We start from the raw sequence: 18,843 nt of genomic DNA on the forward strand, positions 1-18,843 counted from the left end.
CAAACCAATATAATTTGAGTGACCAACCCCCCAACCTGACCAGGTTGATTTGGTTGGCCAAAACAACTTACAATTGAACCAAACCAACCCGTGAATAATAGTTTAATCTCCAATAATTATTAAAAATTTGTAGCGAAAAACATAATAAATTAAATTTCATAAGCTAAGTAACAGTAATTTAAACTCCAATAATTATTAATTTTTTTTTATTAAATAAAAAAATAAAAATAGATTTATACATAATTACTGAAAATATATTTATCACAAAAAACAATAAATATTTACTGAAATACAATACATATTAATTTTAGTTAGATAAATATATAATAAATAAAGATAGTTTTTAAAATTATTATTAATAAACCATAATTTTTTTGAAAGTTATTTTCTAGAATTGTTAATTGGTATAAATGAAATAAGTTATTTACAATATTATTTATTTATTGAAATACTATCACTATTTAAATTTTAAAATATTAATTACTTGTTGAATTTAATAATCCATAAAATATAGTACTATCAATACACGATTTTGTTATTTTAACTATTTAAAATCTAGTTATGTTAAATATTTCGTTATTTAACGAAAAATAATTAAATTCTTAATCTATTTATTATAATTAAAAGTTATTCAGTAACTATTTAAAATATATTATTAATTGATTTAACATATTATTTAACTAAAAATTTAAAATATTCATTTTAACACTTCCCAAAATGGTTGAGCGTTTAGTCACTATTCCATTGATGTAGTGCCTAATGGCACCTAGTTGTCCATAAACGGTTTATCAAGTACTTTTCTCGATTTTGAAGACAAAATCAAATACAAACGTTTATTTAATAAACGGATGTTACACCAAACACATACGCAATCTTCACTTGAAAAAGTACAGCCCCTATGGGGTGTGAGCCATTGGTTAATACCAAAAAAAAGGGGGGGTTCACCTTTTGGATTTTGAGGGGGGGCAAAGTTGCTCGAGGTGAATCCTGTTAATCAAGAAGCCCATGTTCCTTTTTTAGATTTACAAGCGGAGGACCCATGTGTTGTTTTGCAGGGGCTACGAGAAAATAAAGTAGTTTTCAAATAAACAATTTTATGAGTTTATTACTTAAATGTGAGTTCGACATCGATGAATGCAAAGCCCGTTCAAACAACCGTTATAGCCTTGCATTGGAAATATCTCCATACTTATGTGCTTTATTTCATGGGGAGATATTTCTGATGTAAGGTTGGAAGAGGTTGTTCTACCATCGTGAGCTAAGGTTTGCACTAACCAAAATTGAACTCCTATGTACCATGAACTTTCAAATTATACTTATATATACCTTGTTGATCAGCCCCGTTACTACCTTGCTCTTTTATAATGCCGATATTACCCTTATAACTAAAAACCAAAACCCAGATGGACTTTTGGTAACAATATTCTAAAGCATGTTTGTATTTTTATCTTATTTATGTTTTCCTAAGCACTACATTCATATTTTTGGCCAACCCTATTACTAAAAAACATTTAATTAAGGGACTTACTCATAGAAGACCTTTTTGATGGGACCATAGCAAAACTTGGAGACAACGAAAGTATCTATTAAAGAAAGTACTGATTACTAGAACTGGGGTTCTCCTCTAATGTGGCTTCAACTTTCAATAAAAGGTTTACAACCCGTTGCATGGGCTCCTTATCAATGGACGATTGAACTGCCAATTTTTCACAACAATAAAATATCAAAGGACAAGACTCAGGAAAATCAAACGAAAACCATTTAAAGGAAGAAAAAATGAAGAGATTGAAGGTTTTGAGGAAGAGGGTAACTCTGACTTACGAGATCTCTTCTCAATTTCATCGATGAGGGGTCAATGGCTTTGTCTTCAGCATCTTCGAAACGACTCAAGAAAAAAGAGAATCTCTTATAGCCTCTAATCTTGAAATTCCTTTGGACCGTCTTCCTCGTTCCTGCTCTTATCTTCTTCGCCTGTTTACTCTGATACTCTTTCCTGCTCCCATCTTATTCGATGGGTCGAGTTTGGTTCGAGACTGGGGGTGGCAATTATATTTGTCAATTCCCTAACACCCCCCCTCTCTCTCTCCACGCTCTCTTTCCCTTCCCCTGTTCCACCACCGCCACTGCAATGGCATATTTGGCATCATATCCCCCCCCCCTCTCTCTCTCTCTCTCTATCTCTCTCCTCTTTCCCTCCCTTTTTTTGCCAGTCTTGTTCTTCTTTTCCTAATCCTTCAGTTTCGCCCACCTTTGTTGTTACCGCCAAGCTAGTAGTGGTGGTTCCTCTCCTCATTCTCCTCCCTCTCTCTCTCTCTCGAACATCATTGGCGAGTTCATCTATTTTGAGAACTTAACAGTTAAAGGTTATTTTTGTCTTTTACCTTTTATTTGGATACATTTAAGTAATCTATTAAATATACAAGGTATATATAAGTAACTAATCCTAATTTTATTCATGGGATTGTAAGATTGAAAATCATAAAAAAAATAATAATAATAATAACTTGTCAAATAAATATAAACTGTCTTTTTGGAAAAAAGAAAAAGAATTTATTTTCACTAAATTATTATTTTTTTAAATAAAACCACATAACCTCTCCACCTCTTTCTCTCTTAACACAAGACCCTACCGGGTCCCACATAATCCTTCCCCCCTCCTTCCCTTCTCTCTTTCACCCTAATACCCCATTATGACACAAGGTCCCATACAAACTCTCTTTCTCTCCTAACACAAGACCCTATAGGTTCCATACAACCTCTCTCTCTCTCTCTCTCTCTCTCTCTCTCCTAATATTTGATCCATTGGGTGCCACACAACCCCACACTCTCTCTCCCCCTCTTTCTCTTCCACCCCATTTATGAGATAGGGTCCCACACAACCCCTATCACTAGGCCCATTGCATCCAACATACAACCCCTTCTCTCTTGACATTTAGCTTAACCATATCCCGCATATGCTTGTAAATGATACCCAAAATCCAAGGCCCACCCAATATTCCATTCGATTATCTTGGATTTAGATGCTGTAATTATATAATCAGATCAGACTCAAATGTTACAAACTTATAATATACATATGATTAATAATAAGATCGGATTCAGATTTGATCTCATTTCATCCACTTAGAATCCGAATCTAATTATATTATAATATTTATTAATTTTAATATATAAATTTTATATAATGATATTTAAAATTATAAAAATATATTCTATATATTATTATTATATATGAATCTATATATATAATAAATTTAGTATGTTATATTTATATTAATTTATTATATATGAAAATTAAAAAGATAAATATATTTTTAATTTTCTTGGTTATTTTAGAAAATTTAAAGTGGAGCCGAATTAAATCCAAATCCGATTCGAGTCCGTTATAATTCAAATTCAAATCTGAGTCTTTAAATCCGATTGGATTTTGGGTCGGGTTTGAATGTAGGTTCTCATTAATCTAATCATATGCAAATTAACAGGGCTTTTGTGCCTACACTAAGCAAGGGCATTAAAGTCTAAATAATAGACAATAGATATCAATAGAAAAACTTTAATTTTCTTTAAAAATAGAAAATTAACATTAAAAACTTCAATAGTTTTTCAAAAAAATCATATCTCAAAAAATAAAAATGAAATCAAAAATAATTTTTAGGAAGTTCCTTACTAAGTGACTATAATATTAAAAATATAGAAAATAATTAAAAAGAATAAGAATTAGGTTATTACTAATATTTGAAAGAATATAAAAAATATAGGAAACAATGAAATTTGTGAGATTTAGGAGAGAGGTTTCAAGAGGTTTAAACACTAAACAGTAAAAGAAAAACATAAAAAATAAATGATTCTAATAGTACGAATAGTAAAGGAGTTAAAATCAAAACAATTAAGTAAATGGAATGTTGGGAATCTTATATATTTAGTGGGTAAATATCTAGAAGGCTAATTGGATAAAAGAGTTGCATGGTAGAATTGTAAAGAATAAAGGTTTTAGTGGATAAATATGTACAAGGCATAATGGCATGTTTCATAAATACACTTATTTAACAAGGTTAAAGAATGCACAAGGGTACTATGTGATTGCATTTGCCGAATGTAGAGGGGTCATTCGTACCCCATTTCATTGTTAGTATATATAGTAAGAAGGAAATGGGGTATAGATAGATAGAGAGATGTGGGAATCAGAAAAAGTTTATTTTTCTAGGTATACCCATTTCCCTACTGGATAAATAACTTGTCAACACATTGATAGAACAAAAATAGCGTTTTTAAAAGAACAGTATTGATTTTTACCTATGAAATGCCAAAATATATTTCCAAATTTGATGCTCAATATCTTGAAACCAAGGTTCAAAGTATTGATTTTCATGTATCACTTGACTTAAAGCATATATTCCCAAATTTGATGCTCACATGTGCATATCCCCTAATTCCTAGTACTGCGTGCATTTACCAATATGAACCTTTCTTGAAAAGAAATGGGATTTGTTGCCAATAAAAAGCATGCTAAGATGATGATAACATAGCATTTAGTTGTACATTAGTAGCATCTCCCAATGAATGTAACGTTCAAACATGGGTAGTTCTCCCAACATGTTGAATGCCATATTGCCATGTTGTCAACGCGCGTATTGTGCCAAACACTATTCTCGATGTAAATTTCAACCAACAATGTTGATGTGGCAAAGAAAAAAAAAGGATGGATTTTTAGTGAAATGCCTACATATTTGACACACACTCTCTCTCTTTCTCTCTATGTATTTATATACCCAACCCTTAATTTTTGCACAGATTGGATGTGAATTAACGGATTGTGGGATGGGATTTGGCCTGACCTAAACTTATGTTGTTCTTGGGGTGAGGCCTTTAGTAGCTTGAGCCTAACTTAAACTTGACTTGACCCAAACCAACAATGATGGAGCTAGGGTTTTTTCTTGGGGGGGCTAGAAGTTACCAAACAATGGATTGGGGGGCCGGGTGGACAAAAGTTAATAAACATGGATGGACGGCAAAATACAAGTGCAAAATAAATGGGATTGTGGGGATTTTTCAAGCATAGGAGGGTCCATTTGTACATATTTTCAATTAATTTCACTTCAATAAAAGCCTAATAAAATATGATAATACAAAAATATAGTCATAAGTTCTATCAAACTCGACCAAATTTCCCAAGCCTGACTAAGTTTGGCCTTACCCAATCCGATGCCAAATTTAACCTAAGGTCTTAGTTTGTAGATTTGGGCTAGCCTAGGCTCGACTTTTGCACCTTTGGCTCAGTTTTTGGAGGAGTGCAACCTTTATAAATACAAAATACATACAAATATGAAAAGATCGACCTAAAGCCAATCCTATAGGTTGTTTTTGGTAAGAGAACAAACACAGATTTGTTTGATACAAATGCAAAAAGGAATGGTTCAAGAAAATGCAAAGTTGGGCCATATTTTTAGGGTAGATTGTATAGTTGAAGTTTGGTTCTGATGTATGCAAATTGTCATTACACATTTGTGACTATTTGTTTTTAGAAGATCCATACAAACACAACTTTCGTACATCTTAAAGCAAGCTTGACTATCAAACACCATCAATCTAGGGGATCAATTGTGTTAACAAATATATAAAGATCCACTTCAGATTTGAGCAAATGGCAAAATGGCAACAAAAAAAAGTTTAATAAAATATGGAAACCTTCAATGGTGATAGAATCAATAATGGTGATGACAGCAAAAACAATTGCGAGGGCAGACACCTCTAAACTACTAAGAATTCAAACAATCTTCTCCGCCTTATTCATTGAGCGTATACGAAGAGTTCAATTACATATGGGAACTGATGTAATCGTTTTCGGCCACGTACCAATGTTTTGCGATGTAAAATTTTTTGGCAAAGTACCTCGTTATTCGACCCGGTGGTGGCGTGCCTTAGTGACGAGCTACTTGGTGACGAACTGCCTTGGGGCGAACTGCCTTGTGGCGAACTGCCTCGGTGGCGAACTGCCTGGAGGCGAATTGCCTGGGGGCGAACTACCTTGGTGGCAAACTGCCTGGAGGCAAACTGCTTGGTGGCGAACTCCTTGGTGACTAACTGCCTTGGTGGCAAACTGCCTTGGTGGCGAACTGTCTGGGGGCGAACTGCCTTGGTGGCGAATTGTCTGGGGGCGAACTGCCTCGGGGCGAACTGCCTTGGTGGCGAACTGCCTGGAGGCGAACTGCCTGGGGGCGAACTGCCTTGGTGGTGAACTGCCTGGAGGCGAACTGCCTTGGTGGCGAACTGTCTGGAGGCGAACTGCCTCGGTGGCGAACTGCCTGGAGGCGAACTGCCTGGGGGCGAACTGCCTTGGTGGCGAACTGACTGGAGGCGAACTGCCTGGTGGCGAACTCCTTGGTGACTAACTGCCTTGGTGGCGAACTGCCTTGGTGGCGAACCGTTTGGGGGCGAACTGCCTTGGTGGCGAATTGTCTGGGGGCGAACTGCCTTGGGGCGAACTGCCTCGGGGTGAACTGCCTTGGTGGCGAACTGCCTGGGGGCGAACTGCCTTGGTGGCGAACTGCCTGGAGGCGAACTGCCTTGGTGGTGAACTGTCTGGGGGCGAACTGCCTCGGGGCGAACTGCCTTGGTGGCAAACTGCCTGGAGGCGAACTGCCTGGGGGTGAACTGCCTTGGTGGTGAACTGCCTGGGGGTGAACTGCCTTGGTGGTGAACTGCCTAGAGGCGAACTGCCTGGTGGCGAACTCCCTGGTGACTAACTGCCTTGGTGGCGAGCTGCCTTAGAGAATGTTGGAGCTCCTTGGTGCAGCGCAATTCGACTACCCTCAGCATGAGGTGGTCTTCTTTCCTTTGTAGGCTGCGGGAGATGAGGGACTTGCGAGAACTTCATCTTTTCCTCCTCTTTATAGGTGGCGGGAGCTGAGAGACCTGCGAGAACTCTATCTTTTCCTCCTCTTCGTAGGTGGCGGGAGCTAAGGGACCTCCGAGAACTCTATCTTTTCCTCCTCCTTGTAGGTGGCGGGAGTTGAGGGACCTCCGAGAACTCCATCTCTTCCTCCTCTTTGTAGTTGGGGGGAGCTGAGGGACTTCTGAGAACTGCATCTTTTCCTCCTCTTCGTAGGCGGCGGGAGCTGAAGGACCTGCGAAAACCGAGTCAGAGGTCCCGAGGGTACTTTCCCGGTGGGGACTCTCCGATGCTTAAGTTAGCACTCTTATTGTAGAGAGCTTTGAAGATAATATGAGAGAGCTAGAGAGCAGGGTTACTTCCCTTTCTTTTCCCTCCTCTCCCCTTTGGGGGGTGAGGTCTTTATATACCGGAGTCTTCGCGGGTTAGGTGGGTGAAAAGCCTCCAAATGGTAAGACTCGTCGCATCCTGTCAGAACCGGGGTACGGTGGTGAACTCCTTGAGGTCGTCAGGCTGGCGCTTGTGTCAGGCGGCTAGGTCGGCGCCTGGGCCGGGTTGTCAGAGGGGTGCCTGCATCAGTCGGCGGGTCAGTGTTTAGGCCAGGTCGCCAGGTCGGCGCCTGTGTCAGTCAGCGGGGCAGTGCCTAGATCAGGTTGTCAAGCTGGCGCCTGTGTCAGTCGGCGGGTCAGTGTCTAGATCAGGTCGTCAAGCTGGCGCCTTGGTCGGATCATGCGCTAGGCTGGTCCAGGTCGGCCAGGTCGCGCAGGCCGCGCGCGCCGCGCAGGCGCATGTCAGGCAGCGCGCAGGTCACGCCAAGCCGGCCAGACAGGTGCCCGGGTGGGTCACCAACTTCGTAAGTTTGTTGGCTGGGTGTTTTCCTAGTTGTCACGGGGTGCCACGTGTCATAATTTTACTGGAGGGCCAAATCTGCCCTCATCAGGAACTAATTACTTGCAACTTTGGTTCCATCTCCATTGGCTTCTCCAGCTATGAGTTAGCTAGCTATCTACTGAATTTTAGCTAAAACACTTGAGCACTTGAATTTTCTGCATGGCAATCACATTGCAAGTACGTATGAAATGAGTCCAGATTTGCTCCTCATAAAGCACGTCTCATACCAACCTCACAGGATGTTTTGATCGCACATCGGTGGAGAGATGCTTTTAATACACAGTGGGATGTGGTGTGTGTGAGGTCAGTCTGTGAGGCATGCTCTGTGTAGAGTAGATCCAAACTCACATAAAATGACTATATTTTTCAGATTTAAAAATATCATTAGTAATTTTTTGAAACTATGGCGCTGGAATGAATACAACCGGTTCTACATATGAGCTAATCCCTTTTTGGTGCTGATGTTATATTTTACATATAAAATATTTCAGATCTAAGGTTTTTAGATTTATTCCTTGATTGGAAGAGATTTGTGGCTTCCCACCGGAAGAAAAGACAAAAGCAATGTATGTGCCACATAAGAGAAAGCGGTGCTTCAAACAATGCCTTCTTGTTTGGTACTGTTTTTCCAAAAAAAATGTTGCTCCAGACTATGCCTTTAAAATCAGGAAAGTATGGTTTGGAGCAACACTGAATTTAATGTTTTTTTTTTTGAGAAAACAGTGTGTTTCTGCCAGTAGTGCAATGATGTGGCATCAATTTAGGCATTGGATAATATAGATCAATGTTGAAATCATTGCAGCCAGCATTGGTACCAAATAAAACCAGTGCTATTTTCTCAGAAAATGCCTACGTGGCAGCACTGGTTCCAAACAAAAAATAAGAACCGTTTTTTGCTTATAACTTCACATGCTCAACACTGTTTTTATGAGAAAACGGTGCAATGTTCACAGAACCGATGGCAAACACCTACAAAATCAATACCTTTTCTCCATTTAGATCCAAGTCAAAGGAGGCATTTGGCTAGTTAAGTGATTTCAAGGTGAGTGTGCTTATTGTTTTAGATTGGTTTAGAAAAATGGATCCACTTGCATATCCATAAGCTTTGAGAGAAAGATGATGTAGATTTCAAGGGGGTTTTGCTAGTTAGTGGTCAAACAAGCAGATTTATCTTTTATTTACCCCAATGATGGGTCAGAGCAAATGTTTACTTCGATTTTTTTCCAAGTAAACATTGTACTCATCTTGGGGGCGAATGAGTTGGTATGGACATTTTTGCTTCGATTTTTCGAGCATAATTTAATGTTTAACAAATATCAGCAAAACCGAACCAGGGTGCACATTTCCCCATTCTATGTTTGTATTCCTCAAATACAACCTAAGGCTCAATTGGATAAGAGATCAAATACAAATATGTACATTACAAGTATAAGGTTTATAAATACAATAAGAAAATCCATGATACCAAAAAAAACATGGTACCCGAAGAAATTTGACCAATCAAATACAATATACAACATATTTGTATCCCTATTATTAGTTTATTATCGGACCGTGCCTAAACCCAAATTCATGAGGGTTTGTACAGCTCTCTAAACATGAGTTCACATCAGCGCCCTCATCACCCTACAACACATCTCAACTGTGTATTGAAAACATCTCCCTGTGACAACTGATAATACACAGTTGGGATGTGCTGTGGGGCGTTGTGAGATGCTTCTTATGAGGCGCTGATGTGAATTCCTTTTCCATTATGAGTTCAAATCTGTGCCCCACGCCCAAGCGCCCCACAAACGTCCAACATAGTGGAAGCCCGCCACCTGTCCTCTCACACAAATTATCCCCTCAACACTTGTGGAGTTAAACGGTCACCCAAAACCCCAATCTCTCTCCATTCCTGCCCTCAACTCGGAGCTTGTGTGAGAACCATGACCCCCATTCACTCCCTCCATCCAAGCTCGGATCCAGCATAATCTCCGACACTAGCAATCACTCCAACAGTTTCACTGTTGCGAGGTACTCTTTGACTCTTTTATATCATCACTCTCTCACACCCATTTCCTTTAGGCTATGTTTGGTTCAAAGGAAATGGTAAGAAAATTAAGGGAAAGGTAGGAAAACCTATACAAGGTTTATAAAGGTTTCCTATCTTTCCCTTCCTTTCCCTACTTTTTCCTTCAAATCAAACACAACCTTAAGGTTTAATTTTATATTTGATATTTTCTTGTTTTTTAGTCACAAAGGAGGGGCTATTCATCCACCATCAGTCATCTCCGGCGACCACCAGTAGGAATAAAATATTTGAATTGTGGGGCACAAATTTGAACTCCAGTCTTCAATCCTAACATTAGTGTGTTTATTCCTTGAATCAAAATCCACCTCATAATGGTATGAATAGCTGAGACAGTGAGCAGAAAAACACCTCCTCCATTTGTCCTCCCAAAGTTATAGCTAATCGTTCTTTTAATTCGTTAGGTTCCCTCCAAATTGATCGAAAACTAGGGTTGTTCATGAGTCGGATTGGGTCGATTTATTAGTTTTTTTTTTTTCAATCGACCCGACTTGGTCAGGTTACCTAAAGATTAAACCTATTAAGCAAAACCATCCTGGTTGGTTTAGGTCGGTTTGGGTCAGTTTTGATTAAGTATATACATTTTTCGAAATATATATTTCAGCTTTAAATATATATATTTCAGAGTTATACATATTATATATAATATTTCAGAATATATTTTCTGGAAATATATTTAAGACTGAAATATACATTTCAGAAATATATATATATATATATATATATATATATATATATATATATATATATATATAAAACTGAAATATACATATTATATATAATATTTCAGTGAGAATATATTTATCCGAAATATATTTAAAACTGAAATATATATTCAGAATATACATATTATATATAATATTTTAGTTAGAATATATTTATAGATAACTCGATTCGATTTGATTTGGTTTTGGTTTTCACAAACCGAACCGAATTATCGGTTTACCCATCTTTCCAACTTGAAACCGACTAGTGGTGAAGAAAAAACCGACCAAATTGGGTTGGGTCGGGCCGGGTTGGTCGGCTTGGTTTGTTTGAATTTATTTGTGAACAGCCCTATCAAAAACACCTTTTTCTTGGAACCCATCTGGTCATCTTTCCATTTTCCCAACAACAGAAAAACTATTTGTCACTGCAAGCCGCAAGAAACAAGAATTCACATCTTAGCCCCACAAGGAGCCGCCCCACAGCACATCCCCACTGTGTATTGGGAACATCTTCTGATGATAGTACCAATCTCAATGATGTCATCATCGGGAGATGTTCCGATGGTGAAACTATTGGAGCAATCCTGGGTGTTGAAGATTGTTGGATCCGAGCTCAGATGGAGGGGAGTGAATGGGGTCAGGGTTCTCACATAGGCTCCGAGCTAAGGGCGAGAATGTGGAGAGGGTGGGGTTTTGGGCAAGTTTTTGGAACTAATTGGCCGTCTCATTAGCTTTGCACACATTGAAGGGGGAATTCGTGTAGGATGATATGTGGTGGCGGGCTTCCATTGTGTGGGGGCATTTGTGGGACACATTTGAACTCTTCCACTACACGGTTGGGATGTACTACCTATTGTTGGGCTAGGGGTGCAAATGGATTGATCCAAGATCTGGTCCTATTTAGACGAATTCAGATAACCCCTGTTCGAATCTTCGGATCGGATAATAGGATTTGGAATTACATCTTATTTGGATCACCCCTTATCCGATTCAAGAAGATTCGATCCGATATATATTATATATTTATAAACATATTTTTTTTATACTATACTTTTATAAATTTGTTATATTATTTATTTTTTTTATAAAAAACATATATATATATATATGATGAATATAATTAAAAAATACTTGTATTTTTTGTTTTTTATTTTATTTAAATTAGTATATTTTATTTTTCTTATAATAATTTATTAATTAAAAAAAAAACAAACCAGATGGGATCAGATGTAAAGATATGACTTACTGATAGGGTTTGAATTCAAATTGAATCCTATCAAATCAAATCAGATCGAATCCAACATATAGTGTCGGATCGGATTTGAATAGAATTTGATTCGAATCCGATTCAATCCGTTTGCATCCCGGTGATCCGAACCCTTTGCATCCCTATTGGCCCATCGTTTGCAACCAACGTCAGTTTTCATTGGGAACTCCCATACTTTTGTCATTGAGTGATGTTTCCAATACAGGTTGCGATGTAATATAGGTGCGCCGGGGGCGCGAATATGATCTCATCCGTACATTCACCTTTTGCTTATTGGGCATTCATTTTTCTAGTTGGTTTATAAACAATACATCAGTTTCCCGCTGGAATACTTTTCGGTTATGGGAAATCGGAATTCTCTTCATCGAATAAACCGCGACCTATCTTAATAAAACTGGTCCCATATATTTATCTACCGTTGATCACGCATCAGACGTCGTAGAAGAGTGTCTACGTATTTTCTGTTTACTCCAGCCGTTTGTGGTCAAATTAAATTCCAGATCAACGACCTAGATCCGAAAAGTTCTCGGGAAAGATATTTGACAATTGTATTGTAAATTAATTGGTCCCACTCATCACTACCCATTGGAAACAGACACCTCCCACCGTTCTTCTCGCTTTCTTAAGCTCTGCAATTTATTCCTCTCTCTCTGTCTATCTTTTGTGTTTCGAAGCTCCAATGATCAGAAGAACAGATTCGAGCCCTGAAATTTGAAGCCCAAACTTTGCACTTCAGCAATGACAAGCCCTCCAGCAGAAGAGTCTCTTCGACAGCACAAGCTGTGTGGCTTCGTCTGCGCTGTGCTCGTTGCGAATTCACCCAACCAGAAGGAACAGAATGGTCAATCCAAAGAACTAGTTGCCGGAATGCGTTGTTACATCTTCGGCGAAGGGTCCGATGTAGGTTTCCGCTGCGAAGATGGTACAATGTTGTCATTGATTCAATGCAATGGAAATTTGTCCCAGGAGAAAGATTCGAAAGAGAATATGGAGATCGGTTGTGGGATTTCGACTCCGGATTCGGGGAAACGTAAGGGCATTGGGAACGAATGCGGTTCCTCGAAGAAGAAGAGGCGGACAATGGGGCTCGTGAATGGTAGCATGAGTGTGGTTCATCAGCTTCACGCATTGACAATGCATAAATGCTTGGAGATTGTTGCTAGAGTGGTTAGATTTGCAATTCGTGATAACGGGGAGACGAGGGCTGTTGTTCTGGTTGATGTGTATTTGCCTATTGCGGTATGGTGTGGTTGGCAGTTCCCTAGATCAGGGTCAACTGCCGCGGCTCTGTTCAGACATTTGAGGTATAAAAATTCTTTTTGTAGCAATTTATAATTTTTGGATATGAAGTCTGTTCTTTGTAGGCCGTTCCATTTTCTATGGTTTCTTCTGTATTGTATGATCCTACCTTCCGAAGGAAAAGTTCCGCCTTTATCTCTTTTTCACAGATTTTAAGGGGAACTTCTATATACTTTAATTAACCATGCTAAGGTTTTTATAGGGTGGACAATAAATGGATGCAGAAGCTAGTAAGATTTTGCGCTGTTTTTATTAATCTCCTAAACCTTAGAAATTACTATTTGACCTTCAGAGGAAGTCACCAAAGATACAGTTTAGGGATTAAGTTCATGACTACAGAATTACGTAAGAAATTTTTTTCTGGTTTTGAGTGTGAACCTTAACTTCCTTGTTTGCAGTTCGATTTAAGTTAACATGATTTACAGACTATTAGTGGTTATAGAAATATGTAAGCACAAATTCATTGTGGTTTAGGGGTCAGTGTCAGCTTCCTAACTTTGATTCTAGTTAACGTGGTTTTCATTTTGCGCCCCCCGCCCCCTTACTCTGAATCTAAGTGAAATTGCCTTGTTTAACTACATAATTCTCTAATCATGTAATAAGGCCTCAAATAAGACCAAACATGGAAGATAGATTATTGGCTGGGGAATGGGGATAGACATTGTTAAGGATGATTGTGAAGATGAGACTAGGAAAATTATGATGTTTTTGGTGCATAGGTAATTCAAGGGTAACTGATGAAGGAAGATTTGGCCCGACCTTGTAATTATGCAACATGTGGCAAAGGCAACAGCTCGGCACAACAACACGCCTAAGGTGCGAGCACCAGAGGAACCAACGGTCCGAACTCCCTACCAGCAGCCCGAACTCACTACTGGAAACCCGAACTCTCCCTTGGGCCCCAAGTCAAACCCGAACTGGCCTGTCCTATGGCAGTTTGGAACACACCCCGCCGAACTGGCCTGCCTTATAGCAGTCCGGGATACACCTCACCGAAATGGCCTGTCTTATAGTAGTTTGGGACACCTCACCGGACTACCCTACCTTAGAGCAGTTCGGGACACACCTCACCGAACTGGCCTGCCTTATAGCAGTTCGGGACTCACCTCACTAAGCTGGCCTGCACTATGGTAATACAGGACATACCTCCGAACTCAAGACTTCACCTCGCTCACCACTCCAGAACTTTGCCTCTAGGATGCCAAACGAACAAACCGTACCATGCCTGACATCGAGGAAGTTCGTACCCAAGGGCGGCGCACCTGATTGACTTGGGATCTGATGCTTGACGGCCGCACTTCAAACGGCCACCTGCCACCGCCACCTGACACCGCCATCTCTAGTTATTAGAAACGGCTCTGACAAGGAGCAGTGGCGGTTCTGTCCCAGTAGAAAGGATGACACCCGAACTGGCAGAAACAGAGATAATCATACCCAACCTGACAAAGGCCTCGGAGTGAGCGCGCGAAGTGGTTATAAAAGGCCCCTACCCCCGACAACAAGGTATGTGAACTTTGCGCCAACTGGTCTTTACTTTGCCTTTGAGAGAATACTAACTTGAGCTTCGGAGTTATCTCACCGGGTTCCCCCTGGAGTTCCCTCATCTTCTCCGTTTCAAGCTCCCCGTTGCTCCAGTCAGAGGCAAAATCGTTGACAGCTAAGACCGGCCGAATTGCGCTCCATCAATTGGCGTCGTCTGTGGGAACGCTTCTAAAAGCCTCCCTCTAAATCTCTCTTACCTACTCTTCCAAAAAGCTCTGACACCCATGCACAGAAATGACCACCACCAGAGAGCAACTCCAAGTTCCCGTGGTGTGCATTGGGCAGTTCACCATCCCTCTTTCAGTGGATGGGATCCCCAGTTTGAATGTGCCACAAGCAGTGGCGCCCCTGAATCTTCCTTCGTTGAACACCCCTCTTCCACTCCCTATTGAAACAAACTTCGCTGAACCAACTGCTGTCTCACTAGTGACCTGCCAGAACCAGCTGGACGACCTAATGCAATGCAAGCCCAAATGCAACAATTCCAACAACATCAGCTCCAGCAACACCATGTACTACACCACCTCTCCCAACACCATTATCAGCAGCAGTTCCCTCAACTACCCCTAAACCAGTCAGTGCTTCCCTCCCGACACCCTGTCCCGAAGCCGGTTAAGGCCTTCCCTCAAGGTGGATGCCCCCACCGAGGAGAAGCTTCCCAACTCCAGAACCCCCCTAACAGCAAGGCCTCATCCCCAGCCGAAAGCAAAGAAAAATACCCCCGCCTCGCAGCTCGCAGCTCGCAGGTGGGTCGGGAACCTTGCCCACAAAGTCACCTCGGCGCTCCAAGCCTGAGTTCCCACTCACGGAGAACCGGTTCAGCGCCCTGGCAGCAGACCAACATTCCGGGCCCATCGAGCTTGGCAACACGGAGGCCAGCAGTGCCAGCACCAGGCCCGCTCAAAGAAGGCGCCGGCGAAGTCGCCGAACTGCTACCCGTGTCCTACCCAAGCTCAGAGGCAAGGAAGAGACAAGCTCGAACGAGGTAAAAACTGTTCCAATTCTCTCAGTTCCTTCCCCCCTTTCATCAGAACTTCTGGCAGTCCCCATGCCCAGAGACTTCAAACTTCCATCTCTGGACAAGTATAATGGGTCCTTTGACCCCAACGACCACGTCGACACTTTCTAGTCACAAATGCACCTCGCTAGGGCCAGTGAGTCATGCATGTGTGTGGTCTTCACCACCACCTTCAGGGGGTGGCTCGCACCTGGTACCGGAACCTAGCTCCCGGGTCAATAAGAAGCTGGGCCCAGTTCGTGTAGATCTTCACCGCACACTTTATTACCAGCAAGCGGTGCCCCAGAACCGAGGAAAGTATCTTCGGGGTAATCCAGAGGGAAGGAGAATCCATCCGAAGCTACATCAAGCGGTTTAACGAAGCATGTTTGCAGATACCGCGGTTAGACCCCGCGGTACAGCTCGCGGCGGCCAAAAGAGGGGTAACGCACAAGGAGTTCAAATGGCACATGGTGGCCAGCCAGCCAGCAACCGTGGTCGATTTCCTCTAGCTCGCGGACAAGTTCATGAGAACAGAGGAAGAAATCAACCAAAGAACCGAAGGCGGGGTCGAGAAAAGAAAAAGAGAAGGTGATCCCTCCAACCCATGTGACAGAAGAAGCCAGGCCCGAGAGGCGAAGTCAAGCCAGCCGTCCCGAGCTCCCTTAGCAGTTCGGACGGATTACACGCCGTTGAACACAAGGCGTACCGAGATCTTGATGACGATCAAGGATGCCCCCTACATAAAGTGGCCACATCGCCTAAAGAGTAATCCAAACGAGAGAAATAAAAATCTATACTGTAGTTTTCATAAAGATCACGGTCATAGTACCGAACAATGTAATAATCTCCGGGACGAGATAGAGGGACTCATCTGTCGCGGATACTTGAGAAATTTTGTACATAACGACAATAATAATAAAGCAGATCGGCAAGGGGAGCACGAAAAGGATGCCCCCGAGTCCAGCAGCAGATCGACCGAAGCCTTGCAGCGAACTCCCCCAGAAGAGAGGCCAGTTCGGGGAACCATCCACGTGATAGTGGGCGGTTCGGTGGTAGCAGGTTGCACTTCGGCAGCAGCACGGACGTCAGTTCTCGAGGCGGCCCGAGAAGAGCAGAACCCTCCAAAGAGGTGTTCACTATCTCCATGATGATGCGCTCGTCATAAAACTAAGGATCAGCGACTTCGAAGTCCGGTGCGTACTTGTGGACTCAGGCAGTTCGGCGGACATCCTTTTCAAATCGGCGTTCGACCAACTACAGTTGCAGAGAAACGAGTTGAAGCTCGCGCACACTCCTCTGGTGGGCTTTAGTGGAGAGGAAGTCAGGCCCCTGGGGAAGATAATAGTACCTGTGGAAGTCAGCACATGGCCTTGCACAGTAAGACTCAACCACGATTTCCTGGTGGTCGCGACCCCCTCCCCATACAACGCCATAATAGGGCGGCCAATTATGCATATTCTGCGGGCAATGGTCTCCACCTACTATCTGGCAATGAAGTTCCCCACGGACTTCGGTGTGGGGGTAGCGCGGGGCGACCAGCTTGAGTCCCGCAAATGTTATGTTGCCACTCTAAAGGAAAAAACCAAGGCAGCTGACGACCTCGAAATGGAGCGGCCTACAGAGCAGGGCGAGGAACGAGCTTCGCCCACTGAGGAAACGGTCGCGGTCCCGACCTCGGCTACAGATCCGGTGCGAACGCTATAGATTGGTGCTTCCGTCAAGGAGCCTCTACGAATTGAACTGTCAGACCCATTAGACAGAAGAAACGCAACTTAGCCCTGGAGCGCTGGAGGGCGGTTGACGAAGAAGTCGAAAAGCTCCTCACAGCGGACTTCATAAGGGAAGTTCATTACCCGAGCTGGGTAGCCAACCCAGTGCTGGTGAAAAAAGCAAACGACAAGTGGCACATGTGCGTCAACTACACCGACCTGAACCGAGCTTGCCCAAAAGACTGCTTCCCCTGCCCCGAATTGACCGCCTAGTGGACGCGACCTCGGGACATGAGCTGCTAAGCTTCCTGGACGCCTACTCAGGCTACAACCAAATCAAGATGGACCAGTCCAACGAGGAAAAAACCAGCTTCATAACCAAGCTCGGCCTGTACTGTTACAAGGTCATGCCCTTCGGACTAAAGAATGCTGGGGTGACCTTCTAAAGACTTGTAAATAAGCTTTTTCGGCCCTTAATTGGCACGAAAATAGAATGTTATGTAGACATCATGGTCGTCAAAACACAGTTCTCGCAGGAATTAATAAAAGACTTAGATTCTGTCTTCCAAATTCTGCGTCAATATAGAATGAGACTGAACCCAAACAAGTGTGTCTTCGGTGTCACCTTGGGTAAGTTTCTAGGGTACATTGTCAATTGGCGCGGAATTGAGGCCAACCAGGACAAGATAAAGGCCATCCTAGATATGAGACCACCCCGAAAAGTAAAAGAGGTTCAGAGGCTAAACGGCCGCATAGCCGCTCTGAGCAGCTTCATGTCCAAATCGGCAGACCGCTGTCTGCCTTTATTTAAGGCAATCAAAGGAAAAGGGTTCAAATGGACCCAAGATTGCTAGCTCGAGTTCGACGAGCTAAAAACCTACCCTGCCACTGTGCCAACCTTAGCCAGACCCGAGGAGGGCGAGGTCTTAGAACTGTACCTCTTGGCGAGCGACGAGGTGGTCAGTTCGGTACTAATAAAGGAAGTAGATCGGGTCCAGCGGCCCATCTATTATGTTAGTAAAATTCTACAGGGAGCAGAGACGAGATACCCGCAGATAGAAAAAATAGCGTACGCATTGGTGATTTCAGCTCGAAAACTTCGCCCGTATTTCCAGGCTCACACCGTCGTCGTCTTGACTAACAAACCTCTGAGACAAGTCTTGCTCAAGCCTGAGGTTTCCAGTCGGCTGACGAAGTGGGCCATCGAGCTCAGTGAGTACGACCTCCAGTACAAACCACGGACTACCATTAAGGCCCAAACCTTAGCAGATTTTATCGCCGAGTGCACATTCAGCCTCGAAGCCCCTGCGTAGGTTGAGCCTGAGATCCCCAATTCGGGTGAACCCGGAGTTCCCAAGCCAATAGAGTCTGAACCCCGTGAAGTAGCAACCAGTATGGCATCTCTCCTAGTTAGGCTGAGCGCGAACTGGGATGAGGAGCTATGGATCCTTCACGTGGATGGCTCCTC

General features: G+C 42.3%; 1 protein-coding gene across 2 annotated transcripts in view; it reads left to right on the forward strand.

Moving 5' to 3' along the window:
- Positions 1 to 11,984: 11,984 nt before the first annotated feature.
- Positions 11,985 to 18,843, forward strand: part of LOC148845171 (F-box protein At3g54460-like) — a 32,126-nt gene continuing 25,267 nt past the window's right edge. For both annotated transcript variants that reach the window (XR_016101679.1, XM_088952805.1), the window contains exon 1: positions 11,985 to 13,129. Coding sequence is in view for 1 of the 2 variants with exons in the window: in XM_088952805.1 (XP_088808931.1) it covers positions 12,564 to 13,129 (566 nt within the window). In the remaining variant the exon portion in view is untranslated. The remainder of the gene's footprint in view (positions 13,130 to 18,843) is intronic.

This window comes from Nelumbo lutea, chromosome 7 (genome assembly GCF_056320005.1).
Source record: "Nelumbo lutea isolate HS-2025 chromosome 7, American lotus-T2T, whole genome shotgun sequence".
In the NCBI taxonomy this organism is placed as follows: Eukaryota; Viridiplantae; Streptophyta; class Magnoliopsida; order Proteales; family Nelumbonaceae; genus Nelumbo; species Nelumbo lutea.